Source organism: Oryzias latipes, chromosome 6, assembly GCF_002234675.1.
Source record: "Oryzias latipes chromosome 6, ASM223467v1".
NCBI classification, from domain to species: Eukaryota; Metazoa; Chordata; class Actinopteri; order Beloniformes; family Adrianichthyidae; genus Oryzias; species Oryzias latipes.
This window is the reverse complement of record NC_019864.2, coordinates 29,305,601-29,316,797: the sequence shown is the minus strand read 5'-3', so window position 1 is coordinate 29,316,797 and position 11,197 is coordinate 29,305,601. Positions and strand designations below refer to the sequence as shown.

General features: G+C 43.0%; 2 protein-coding genes across 2 annotated transcripts in view; one reads left to right on the top strand and one right to left on the bottom strand.

Moving 5' to 3' along the window:
• The first annotated feature begins 8 nt into the window (after positions 1-8).
• Positions 9-4,438, top strand: agk (acylglycerol kinase). Its single transcript, XM_004069852.4, has 14 exons — positions 9-324; positions 413-452; positions 528-607; positions 691-766; positions 860-985; positions 1,070-1,164; positions 1,241-1,310; positions 1,447-1,526; positions 1,606-1,663; positions 2,297-2,444; positions 2,524-2,621; positions 2,691-2,761; positions 2,857-2,941; positions 3,020-4,438. Exons 1-14 carry the CDS (start codon positions 215-217, stop codon positions 3,152-3,154), a joined length of 1,272 nt encoding a protein of 423 aa, XP_004069900.1. The 5' UTR covers positions 9-214; the 3' UTR covers positions 3,155-4,438.
• A 439-nt stretch (positions 4,439-4,877) lies between these two features.
• Positions 4,878-11,197, bottom strand: part of LOC101160730 (protein LCHN) — a 7,393-nt gene continuing 1,073 nt past the window's right edge. The window contains exons 3-9 of the mRNA XM_023956080.1: positions 10,983-11,141; positions 9,229-9,382; positions 9,011-9,149; positions 8,796-8,927; positions 7,082-7,232; positions 6,874-6,942; positions 4,878-6,788 (exon numbers count right to left, since the gene is read on the bottom strand). Coding sequence (XP_023811848.1) covers positions 6,593-6,788; positions 6,874-6,942; positions 7,082-7,232; positions 8,796-8,927; positions 9,011-9,149; positions 9,229-9,382; positions 10,983-11,141 — 1,000 coding nt within the window. The 3' untranslated portion in view covers positions 4,878-6,592. The remainder of the gene's footprint in view (positions 6,789-6,873; positions 6,943-7,081; positions 7,233-8,795; positions 8,928-9,010; positions 9,150-9,228; positions 9,383-10,982; positions 11,142-11,197) is intronic.

The following is an 11,197-nucleotide window of genomic DNA, read 5'->3' as shown; positions in this document are numbered from 1 at the left end:
AAATAAGCTCATATTTTTTATTTAAAAAGCGACCGCTTTAGATGTGTAGATATTATTTCCGCCTTGTTTTAGACGGAACGATTGTATTGTTACACCACTCCTTCCACGCAGTGTGAGTTTTGACCGCTGTCACAAAAACACTTTAAATCGTCAGAATCTTTGCATTTTGAGTATGTGACAGAGGTAGACTGTTTTTTTGTGGGGATTAATAATCATGGCTCGGGTTGTAGAAGTATTTAAGACGATACGGAATCACTGGAAAAAGTCCACTTTAGCTGTGTGCGTCCTGTCCTATGGGGGGTATTGGTTGTATGGTAAACATTGGTGAGTTTTTATTTATCTTTGAAAATGTCATCCAAACTGGGTTCACGTGTGTAGCTCTTTCTTTATTCTGTGTTTTATGTGTTTCTAGCGACAGTCTCCTGCGCAGAGAAGCTTGTCAGTTGGCCAGGGTAAATGTGAACTAACTGTCCTTTTATTATTATTATTTCATGTGAGTATGCCTCTAATAATTATTGCTATTCTAGGAATTTGGACGGCAACAGATTGCCCCACAGGAGCAACTAAAGAAAGCAACTGTAATTTTAAATCCTGCAGCTTGCAGCGGGTAAGAAGACGTCAAAAATGCAAATCTGATTTCTTCCTTTCCCTCCTACTAATTATGCATTTATTTGTTATAATTTTCTCCAGGAAAGCCAACAAATTATTCGAAAAGAATGCAGCTCCAATTTTACACCTGGCCGGTGTGGAGATAAAAATAGTGAAGGTTTGATGGAATTTTGTAAACATGGCTTTGGTAGGTAGAAATCCTCAAATATCCCATCATGCCTTGCTGAATGTCATATCATGTCCTCCACAGACAGATTATGAAGGTCAGGCCAAAAAACTGATGGAGTTGTTGGAGCAGACAGACATGCTGATCGTGGCTGGAGGAGATGGCACCTTGCAGGAGGTCATCACAGGTTTGCTGAGAAGGCCGGATCAAGTATGCAAAACTAATAATGTAATTACATAAATGTTTTTAGGTTTATTTATAAGATGCAAACTGAGATATGTTTTCTGACTGCAGGATAGTTTTAGTAACGTCCCGATTGGGTACATTCCTCTGGGTTCTCACAATTCCCTGAGTCCGAGTCTTCATCTCCTCAGCGACAACAAAGTTAAGTAAGTTGAAAACAAAAATCTCTTTTTAAAATGTTTAAAATGAACTTGTATTTGATGTGATAAACATACTTTTTAGGGACATTACTTCAGCCACACTGTCGATTCTGAGAGGAGAAACTGTACCTCTGGATGTGCTGCAAATCAAAGTAATAAAATATTTTTTTTTCCTGTTAAAAACATGTACATTTTAATGCATAAGTTACTTTTTAGCATTCATATTTCCTACAAAAAACCCCTGTGAGTTTACGCTGCAGTGCTGACGTGTGTGTGTTTTTTTTGTAGGGAGAGACAGATCAGCCCGTCTTTGCTCTGATGGGTCTGCGTTGGGGGGCTTTCAGGGACGTGGCCGCCACAATCAGCAAGTATGGTTGTTTGGGCTGTAACCATGGTTACGCGATTGATCGTGCATACGAATAAATGGATTAATGCACTTTCAAACAGATACTGGTACCTCGGACCATTGAAGACAAACGCAGCGCACTGGTTTCAAACTCTGAAGGTACATTTTCTTCACATAAAACCTTTTTTTTTCACTAAGAAAGGAGTATTCCTTATTCTGTGTTTCCAACAAATAGAATTGTGAAATAACACGGAGGAAAGAGTAAAAATAAAAATACAAACTGGAATTTTGGAAATTCTAAAACGAGAAGCTTAATGGGAAAATGTAAAAAAACATTCATGAATTAATGATGCTGTTTTGGTACCTTGATGCTTCTTTTCCTTTAATTATTTTGTGTCTATGTGAATAATTATTCAGTGTTTAACATGTAAAAATGTATCAAATATAAGAATATGGTGGGAATTATTACGATTTCTCCTCTACCCACTCCTTTTTGTTTGTCTGTTTATCCTGATATTTTACTATTGGGTGTTTGAAAATAAAAGGAAATGAATCAATTATGATTTCATGAACAGTCTCTGACATTTTGGTCATTAAACGTAACAAATATCAGAGAAATGTTTCTGTTCTTGCTCTGAGCCCAGCGGCTCAGTTTGTTCAAGGCGGACAAACAAAGGATTGTGTGACACTTAAAAAAACAACATAAACAGTACAAACAGACACCGTTCTATGTCACTGCAGTGTGATGCCGTTTCGTTTACACCTGCTTTTTTCTTTTTTGCCTTTTCGCAGGAGTGGCCCCTGGTCCGACAACTTTCAATTTCATACCTGGCTCCCAGTCTCCGACCCCCCGATCTGCCCCCTCAGAAACCCCCCAGGCCCAACCTGCTCCGCCGCATTGTGCGCCGACTAAAAAGCTACTGGAACCCCCCGGTTAAAGGTGAGCTTGTGTGATTGTGTTGCAGAAGATCACACAGTAATGTCGTATTTATTTGTGTTCTGCCGGCTCATCTGCTCAGAGCCTCCTAAAGTGGAGGTGGCGGAGAAGTGGGAGGAGCAACAGCTGGCCACGGTGGAGCTGTACGTTCAAACGCACAACAAGAACCCGGTGGAGAGGGTGGGTGTGACTTTGAATCACTGCTAAGATCGCCCCTCGCACGTTAAAATTGGTTGTTTTGCGTTGCAGCGCCTCCATGACTCCATGGTGATCCGGGCAGAGCCCGACAGCTTCACCGTGGGGGAGTTCATCAGCGTGGGGTTAGGAACTTCCTCTTTTATCAGTCAGCTGCGTTCAAAGCGTCCACTAAAGTGTTTTTAAAAGTTTCTGTTTGCATCGATTTGTCATTGTAAAGGAGCAAAAAAGAGGCGGATCCGACAGCTTTCACACAAAATTCGACCAAACTGGAGGCCGGAGCCTGCCAGCTCAAACTACCAGAGGTGGGAGATTTCAGAAAAATGCTTTCTTCTCTCAGCTCTTTCTCCTTGATGTGAATGTTTGTGCGTAAACCCCTGCAGGGCGTCTCTGGCTTCTTCAACATCGACAACGAGGAGTACGAAGCCATGCCTGTGGAGGTCAGGCTGTTGCCCAGGAAACTGCGTTTTTTCATCAGCGCGGAGCGCCGGGAGCAGCTCCTCTCACAGCCACAGTGACGAGGATGAAAAGCCTCCGAAGAGCAGCGACAGCAGCCGGAGCGGAGAGGAGAAACAACACCAGAACTGCCTGAAAATGGACCTTTTACGTCTGTCTGGATGAAAAAAAGAGTGAAGCATGTCAACTTAAACTGTATTGTTTTTACATCAATATGTAAGACACTTTCTTTCACATTTTTAGTTAAATTCAGCTTTTTCCAGGCGTGTAATTATGTTAAGTTTACAGAACGACACACGATTTTCATGTCGTCTTGACTCAGTTCAAAGTAGTTTTTTTTTCCAGCAGCGTAACCGACGACGGGTTTAAAGCTGAAGACTTTAAGCCTGTTATGAAAATAAAGAGAAGCTTTAGCCTTGAAGAGGAAAAAGGCTGGAAAAGAGGAGTGAATAGATGCAGAAAAGGAAATAAAAAGAAAAAAACTGCTTCATGAATGTCTCTCTGTGCCGGAGGAGGCCGGCCTGAGCCGACAGATGGTGTCGACGGCAAATCTGTAGGATTAAACCGGGATCTGCACACAGAAAGGCACAGACGTCACTTTCCTGCTTATTCAAGGAAAGGTGAGGATGCAAAATCTGAACGACAGCGCTCTGAAAAAGAGTTCAGCTTAGCTGATTTTAAATTTCTGTCCTGCTGCTCACATTGTTTTTATGTTTGGCTTGACTGGGAGCAAATCAGACTGGTTTTTGGAGAAGATCTGTTTACAGAAAGTAAAGAAGCGTCTCCACCAGGACCAGAGCGCGAGGGGTTTACTGGCCAAGACTCACCCATTTTTTAATTATTATTGAATATATACATAAATCCACTGAAACTCTTAAAAAAAGCTGATTATCCATCTAATGTTTTTTCTGGTATGAAACCTTTGAAAAAAAAAAATATTTTAACATTTTTGTATCCCATTGGTTTATGTGGGGCTGCACAGTGGTGTAGCGGTAAGCACTGTCGCATAACAGTGAGACAGTCCTGGTTCAAGACCCTTAAGTGAGGGATTTGCATGTTCTCCTTGGAGGTTTACTCCAGCTTCCCTGCTGTCCAAAAGAGATGCTTTACAGGTTAATTGGTGACCAAACTGTCCCTCAGGAGAGAATGGGGTTTTCTGTTTCTGTGCGGTCTGATGATGGACCAGCAAACTGCATGGGGGGGGGGGTGTACTTAAAAAAAACAAACACTCCCATCATCTTTTTTTCAAAATCTGCCTGCCTTCATGCAGCCCCTCTTTCTCACAGATAAATGTTCTATTGGAAAACACAAAGTAAAAAAACATTAATAAAAAACCATGAAACTGTTTTTGTCTGTGCACCATGTTCCCTAAAGACATATCTTGTGTTGAACTCCATTACAGTGCCTAACTTTGTCACTTTTGGAGGGCCATTTTTAGCACGGTATTCCATCCAGATGCATGCAGCAAACATGCAAACTCCACACAGAAACGTGTCAACCCACTGGGGTTTCCTTCATGTGAGATAAGGGTGCTAACCACTACACCACCGTACAGGTTTCCACAAACACTTGTAACACAGAGACACACACAAAAAAAACACGTTTAAATGCTTATTTAACTTTACATCAGCTGATTTCTCAGGCGTTTGGTTAAAATCCCTTCAAATTATTGTTAATTTAATGTTAGCAGTAATGGAGCTACGGTCTGTCTCTATTGTGGAGTTGCTGTCATCTACATGTCCTTATAAAACTTACTACCAGGGAAGAGAAAAAAAAGGGGGGGAAAAGATTTAAACACCATCAGGGTTTTTATTGGTTTACAACGGCAGTACAGTGAAGCTGACAGTTGCTCATGCTGTGGAGCTCTTCAAGCGGTACCAGTACACGAAAAGTCTCCCCGGTGGACACTCGATTTACAGCACAGTCGAGAGGGAAAACGGCGGGAAAACCACGTGGATGCGTCGCCATGATGTGCAGCAGTCGTCTTGACATTCAGTAGAGCGGCACGCCGCACAAACGACCAGCTGCCGTCTGTGGACATTCAGACAGAGAAGGCATTTGTACAGTGGAAGAAGTGTGGAGGCAAACGCCGCCTTTGAATACCGGAGCGTCAGAGAACAACAGTCGGGTTGACGCACAGAAACAAGAGTCTTGAACGCGATGAGTTTTAAGGCCCCATTTCTTTTAAAATAAAGCTTTTTATTTGATTTTCCCCCTCCCAACCTTTTAGTGCAGTTACTCCCTTTCCCTTATTTTTTTTTTTTTTTAAATCAAGACATAAAAGTCCTACCGCTCATGCAGATAGAAATGTCAGCAGTTCTAAGCCATTTCTTCTAACAAAACCTGGAATGAAAGACGCAGCGATGGATCACGGTCTAATATTTTAGCTCATATTTGGGAGGAAAAAAACAACCATCCAGACGAAAAGAGCTTGGCGTGTTCCAACGTGGAACAAAATGATTGCTGATGGCCGTCCGAGAAAGCTCTCTGCCGGCAGCATTCAGACACAGTTGGCCCCATCTCTAAAGCCGGACTCGCTCAGAGGAAGAAGTGGGGGTTGGAACCCTCAGCTGGCACCGACCCCTTCAGAGGAGGTTACTGCCCCGCTCTCATCCACACACAGAGAGGAGAGGGAAAAGCAGAAAGATCCTCATCAGCACAGAGGAGCAGAACGTTTCTTTTTTGTTGTTTGTTGATCTGCTGCTAGCGACAGGAAGAACAGGACCGGCTGTCCTCCAGCAAAAAATGGCTTTTAAAACGTTAAAGTTAAGCACAACTGTGTGCAGAGGTGGTGCAGAAGCAACTTTAGTGACACTGGAACTCAAATAATCAGGAGCATTTTCAGGGTTACAGGAAAAAAATGTGAACATTTGTGCTGAAAGTGCATAAAGCTGGTGGTATTTACAAACAGCCTTTTCCTTCTCATCAATTACTGTTTTTTTTTAAAAAGAAAACAATTTTCTTGGAAGAAAAAGTGTAAAACCCAATTCTGTGAGGCTGACCTCGGTCCACCCATCAGGACTCCTATTGCTGTCTTTTTGAAAGGTAGAAAAAGTGAAAAGACGCTCGTTCAACAGCTCCAGAGGAGGAAAATCCAAAAACTGCCAAGCCTGTGAGGTTCCCAGCGTTTCCGAGCGACCGCGTCCTGTTGTGGAAACCTTCCCTGTAAAGCTTTTCAAAGTGAACGAGGAACGGTGGGACTGTGAAGGTGTCAGTGACTCGTGACAAGAGGAACGATCCATCATCCCGCGGTGAAGATGTTCGAGTCCCAGAACCCCATCGTCCAGAGTCAAACGAGTTTCCGGCAGAAGAAGTCAAAGTTTTGGTCATGAGTGGCTCTCAGGTGCCGTCAGAGCTTCTCTGCTGCCAAGCCGAACCCGGAACGTTCTCCTCGCCTCCAGGGGATGACCACATAGTAGAAAGAGACGACAAAGGAAGTTCCCCCGTGGCGACGGTGTCCTCGGTGTTTGTGTGAAGGCTCAAAAGGGGGAGGCGGGGCTTCAGGGGCAGCAGAGGTTGTCCACAACGAGCGTGACGTCGATGCCGTACACCTCCAGCAGGTCAGCCAGGAAGGAGCGGTCGCCCTGGGGGTCCAGCCCCATGGCCCTCACGTGATCCACCGTGAGGGTGGGGTCGGCGCTGCCCGCCACCTCCGACAGCGTCTGAAAGATGCGGTTATTCAGCTCCATGAAGAACCTGTGGGAGGGGGGGAGGAGACGACACAGCACACGTGAACACGCATGATCTCTGTCACACGCACAGATTTTGAAGCAACTCTTACAGAATAAAGAGATCTTCCTCGTTTGACGTGCAGTCTTCCTCCACCTCCTGGGAGTAGAGCAGCAACTGCCTGAGGGAGACAGATTTTGATTGACAGATGAACAAAAATAAACAGTTTAGGTCAATGGGAAACGCAAAGAAAGCTTTAGCAGAGAAAACGGTCTCTCCATGCAGAATGAAAGCACATATGATGCTCAGAGGGGGCTGACCTCTGCTCCCCCAGCTTCCTGTACTTCTCCTTATCTGCGGCGTTGAGCTTGAGCAGCGGCTGGAGGTGGCTCCTGTGCGTCTTCACGTTCTGGTTGTCCACGTAGACGTCGTACAGATCCTTCTTATCCTCAAAAATCTTCTCTGTTGTGCCTTAACGCATAGAGAAAGAACAGATGACACTTTAAGGGTTTCAACTGCACACATCATGCTAAAGGTGATCAATATTTGAACAGTTCATCCATTATTTCACATACCAAACTAGACAAAAGGAAAAGTTTTTAAAGAACGGTTTTATCTGAAAGTATAGCACAAGTCTATGTTTAGTTGTAAAAACCAGACCTGATAACCGCTCAGTCAACTTTTTTGACATGCAACCCTCTGTCTGTGACCACAACCAGGAAAGGGAATTATTTTTTTTAGTCTATAGAGTTGCAGAGGAAAAACAACACAACTTACATTTTTGTCCATTTTATTTCTAATCTGATTCTGAAGAAAGTTTAATTTATTTATTTACCTCCTTGACTCTCCCCCATCTCATCCACGTAGAAAAGAAACAAGTTCCTGTCTTAAAGCGGCTGTTCCAATCGCTACCAAAAGTTAACAAACGTATTTGGAAAGTTTCTTTTCAAATTCAAACTTTATTAATATGCTTTTTTCATACAGCGGCAAACACAAAGTGCTTTTCAGGTTCAGAACAATTCTAGCAGAAACGAGCCAGAGAGAAAACAGAAGAAGAGCCTTTTCATTTCAAAATAAAAGAATATTGGAGCATGAATGGAGAATGAGATATACGGAGAATATGCAGAGGATGCTGCTAATAAAGTTGTAGTTGTGAACCTGTCACACATGGAGGGATTTTTGTGCCGTTGTTCTGAGTGCAACACTCGCTGATTTGAGCCTGAAACATTCAAAAACTTCGTGTGCTTAAAACTAAATTATTTTTCACTTGAAACTAAGAAATACGCGCAAACAAACTCTACTCTTTTGAATTCTTCTGATCGCGCACACATGATCCAGTCTGCGAGCTGACTGGAAGAATTTCTGACCAATCAGCTCTAACCTTGGTGTCCATGTCTGTGATTGGCTGGCTTTTGTGGCACATTTGTAACCACCTGTAATGCTCTGTTAGGAGCACAGAGGAGAGGATTTCTCTTAAATGAGAATTGTTTTGTTTGCATAGTGTATTTGTGATCTTCCAGTGCATTTTCCTGTTTAATAATTTGAAGCTTTGTGCTCAAAACAGTGAGTGTTGCGCTTTAAATAATGGTACAAAAATCGCTCCGTAGTCACACAGTAAAAGTCGGACGAGGCTGAAGTTGGCGTGTGATTTTTTTTAAGCTTCCAGTTTGACAGTTATGGGTTCAGGGGAAATCTAGACGACATTTTAAATCGACTGATAAAATAAAATTTAAAGCAGCTGCAGATTTTATATGTTGCATAGGAAAAAAGGTTAACTTTACCCTCAAAAGGAAACTGGAAGCTTAAAAAAATAACAATGAGACTAATCAGACTCTCACTTTAGGCTGGTTCTGTCCGTGGCATGAAAACGGTTGGGTACCACTGCTATTGAGCATTTTGGAGCTGAGACTTCCTCTGAATTTTACTCCCTGAGAAGTTGGGTTGATCTGGATTTGAAATCCACTTTGTCTCTTAGTATCCCTCTTAAAATTTGAACCTCGTTTCGCCGTTGTTGCAGAGAAAAGTTGCACTCACAGGCCACGTAGGACATCTCAGTTTCCAGCGCGCTGATGTCAGCGATGTTGACGTAGAAGAAAGGCCTCAGTTCAGGCACAGAAACGCCGATTCCCGGTATGGAAACGTTGGCCAGGCAGCAACAGCAGTACACTAGAGGAAGCAGACGCTGAAAGTTTCCTGCACTCATGCACCAGCTCGTCAGAAAACGTGCTGCAAAAGCCGAAGCTGCTCACCCCTGTAGCAGACCACCCCTACGGGCGGCGGGGAGAAGATGAGGAGGCGTTTCCGCAGCAACGCAAACTTCCACAGCACCATTATCTGCTCCCCGAAGAACTGGATGAACTGGGACATGCAGCCGGCCGGGTGCGTGATCTGCAGAAACCAACGTGTTTGAAAACTTTTGGGGAGAAAACCCATCGATAGGGGGGCGGGATTCTGGCGCCCCTCTGACCTTCATTTCCGGGTGCATGCAGCGGTTTATAGCAGTCACGCTCCAGGTTGGACAGGCTGTCACAAGGCCGTTTCCTGTCGGGGGCAGGACCGCCTTCTTGTCCTCGTAGAAGGCCTCCAGGGGAGAATACTGGCCTGGACACTGCAGCTGATGCCTGCCGTGCAAAGATATTCAGATTTAAAAAAAAAAATATTTCATCAGCTCATCGTCGGTCTCCTGCAAAAAGGCCGAGCCGCTCACACCGCATGCTGAGCCGGAGCGCCGCGGCTTGAATGGAAACGACTCACTCCATCCATTTGTTAAATATTCAAATGGAACTAGCGTCTGCATGGGTGGATAATTAAACAACAAGTCCTTGGGGACAGACAGAAAAAAAAGCAATCTGCTTGTTTAATCAGAACCACAGAATCCTCTACAGACATTTGACGTCTTCTCCTGTCAGTATGTGGATTTCCATTTCTCCCCTTGCATTTCAGATGTTTGAAGTCAGTCTCAGCCTTTTTTTTTCATTGTTAGCATCCGTAACAGAGTTGTTTTATTAACCTAATTAAAAATAGGTTCATTGTTGTTTGTTTTTTTCATTTCAAGACCAACCCCACTCCAATAAAAATTGTGTTTTTTGGCGTTCAAGTGGATTTTTCTATGATAAATAAGGACACATTTAAAGAAAATTCAGCTTAAAATTGCATTTCTAAATATTTGTTTATTGAAACTGTTCTGAATCAGGGGCAGATGAAAAAATGCCACATAAAAAAGATCGTATTTCACTAAAGACATATTCATAGTAGTTTTTTTCTTCATTTTTATATAAGGACTCGTTTCATCTCTTATTTTGGTTTATTTTTTCAGCATTTGACATAATTTTTGGCCCTAAATGTGCTAATTCTGTCTATTTAAAGTCATTTTTTATTTGTAGTTTTTGTTTGATGTTCTGATAAACTGGATACATTTGTGATTGTTTTTATTTTAGTGTTCGGTGAAACAGAAATGACCTCTGGCGAGCTTAAGACATTCATTATTGAATTCAGAACCCTCTGGGGTCCTTAAGCGGCATTATGTGCGCCTGTTGCATCACAGGAGTAATCGTTTTGTCTTTTTCCTGACACTTCATCGATTTAGCCCGTGTGCAACAGCTCTGCAGGAGCGTGTTTACATCCTAATGCCGAGTTGGGCTGTAAACTGAATGTAATCTGGCATTTAGCTCCCTTTGGAGACCGAAGAGGGACGGAGAAGAGAGGAGAAAAGATGCTGTCGGGGGTTTCTTCCTGTTCTTTTCTTGTTTTGTTTTTTTGGGCCTCTGCACAAAAACTGCATGTCAACGGGTTCTCGCAGCCACAAAAAGGGATCCAACTGGGGCAGGACGATCATGTTTAATAGATGAGAACATTTTCTTAACACGGAAGCACAGACAGCTGAAAAATATATATGCAAAAAGATGGAAAAACAAACAAAAAAACAGTTAGATCTAATTTCGATCTATTTTAAAGTGTTCCTAGTTGTCTCTGAATTATAATTGGACTGTTTTTAGGCAAAAATAAATAAATAAAGTGCATTTTTTCTAGCACATAGTTTCTGCAGAGCGGCAGGAGTTCATCAGAAATTCAGCCTTTTTTTCCGTCTGCTCCTGATTCACAGCAAACTGAGTAAAGCAATACTCAGAAATACAATTTTAAGCTGAATTTTCTTTATAAATGTCCTCCATTATCACAAAAAGTGCCACAATTGAACCTCTACAGACAAAAGACACGCCTTACCTGACTTGGTTCTCCAGGAAGTGCATGTAACGGTACAGCAGCGTGTAGGAAGGAGACAGAATTCCCACCGACTTCATCCTGGCTCCTCTCTCCAGCTCGCTTTCCACGGGCATGTTGGCGAAACAGGCCAGTCCGAAGTAGGCCGCTTTACGAAAATATCTGAGCCGGGGGGGAAACAAACAGCAAGAGTCAACGGTGGAGCCTCTGGAAGAACG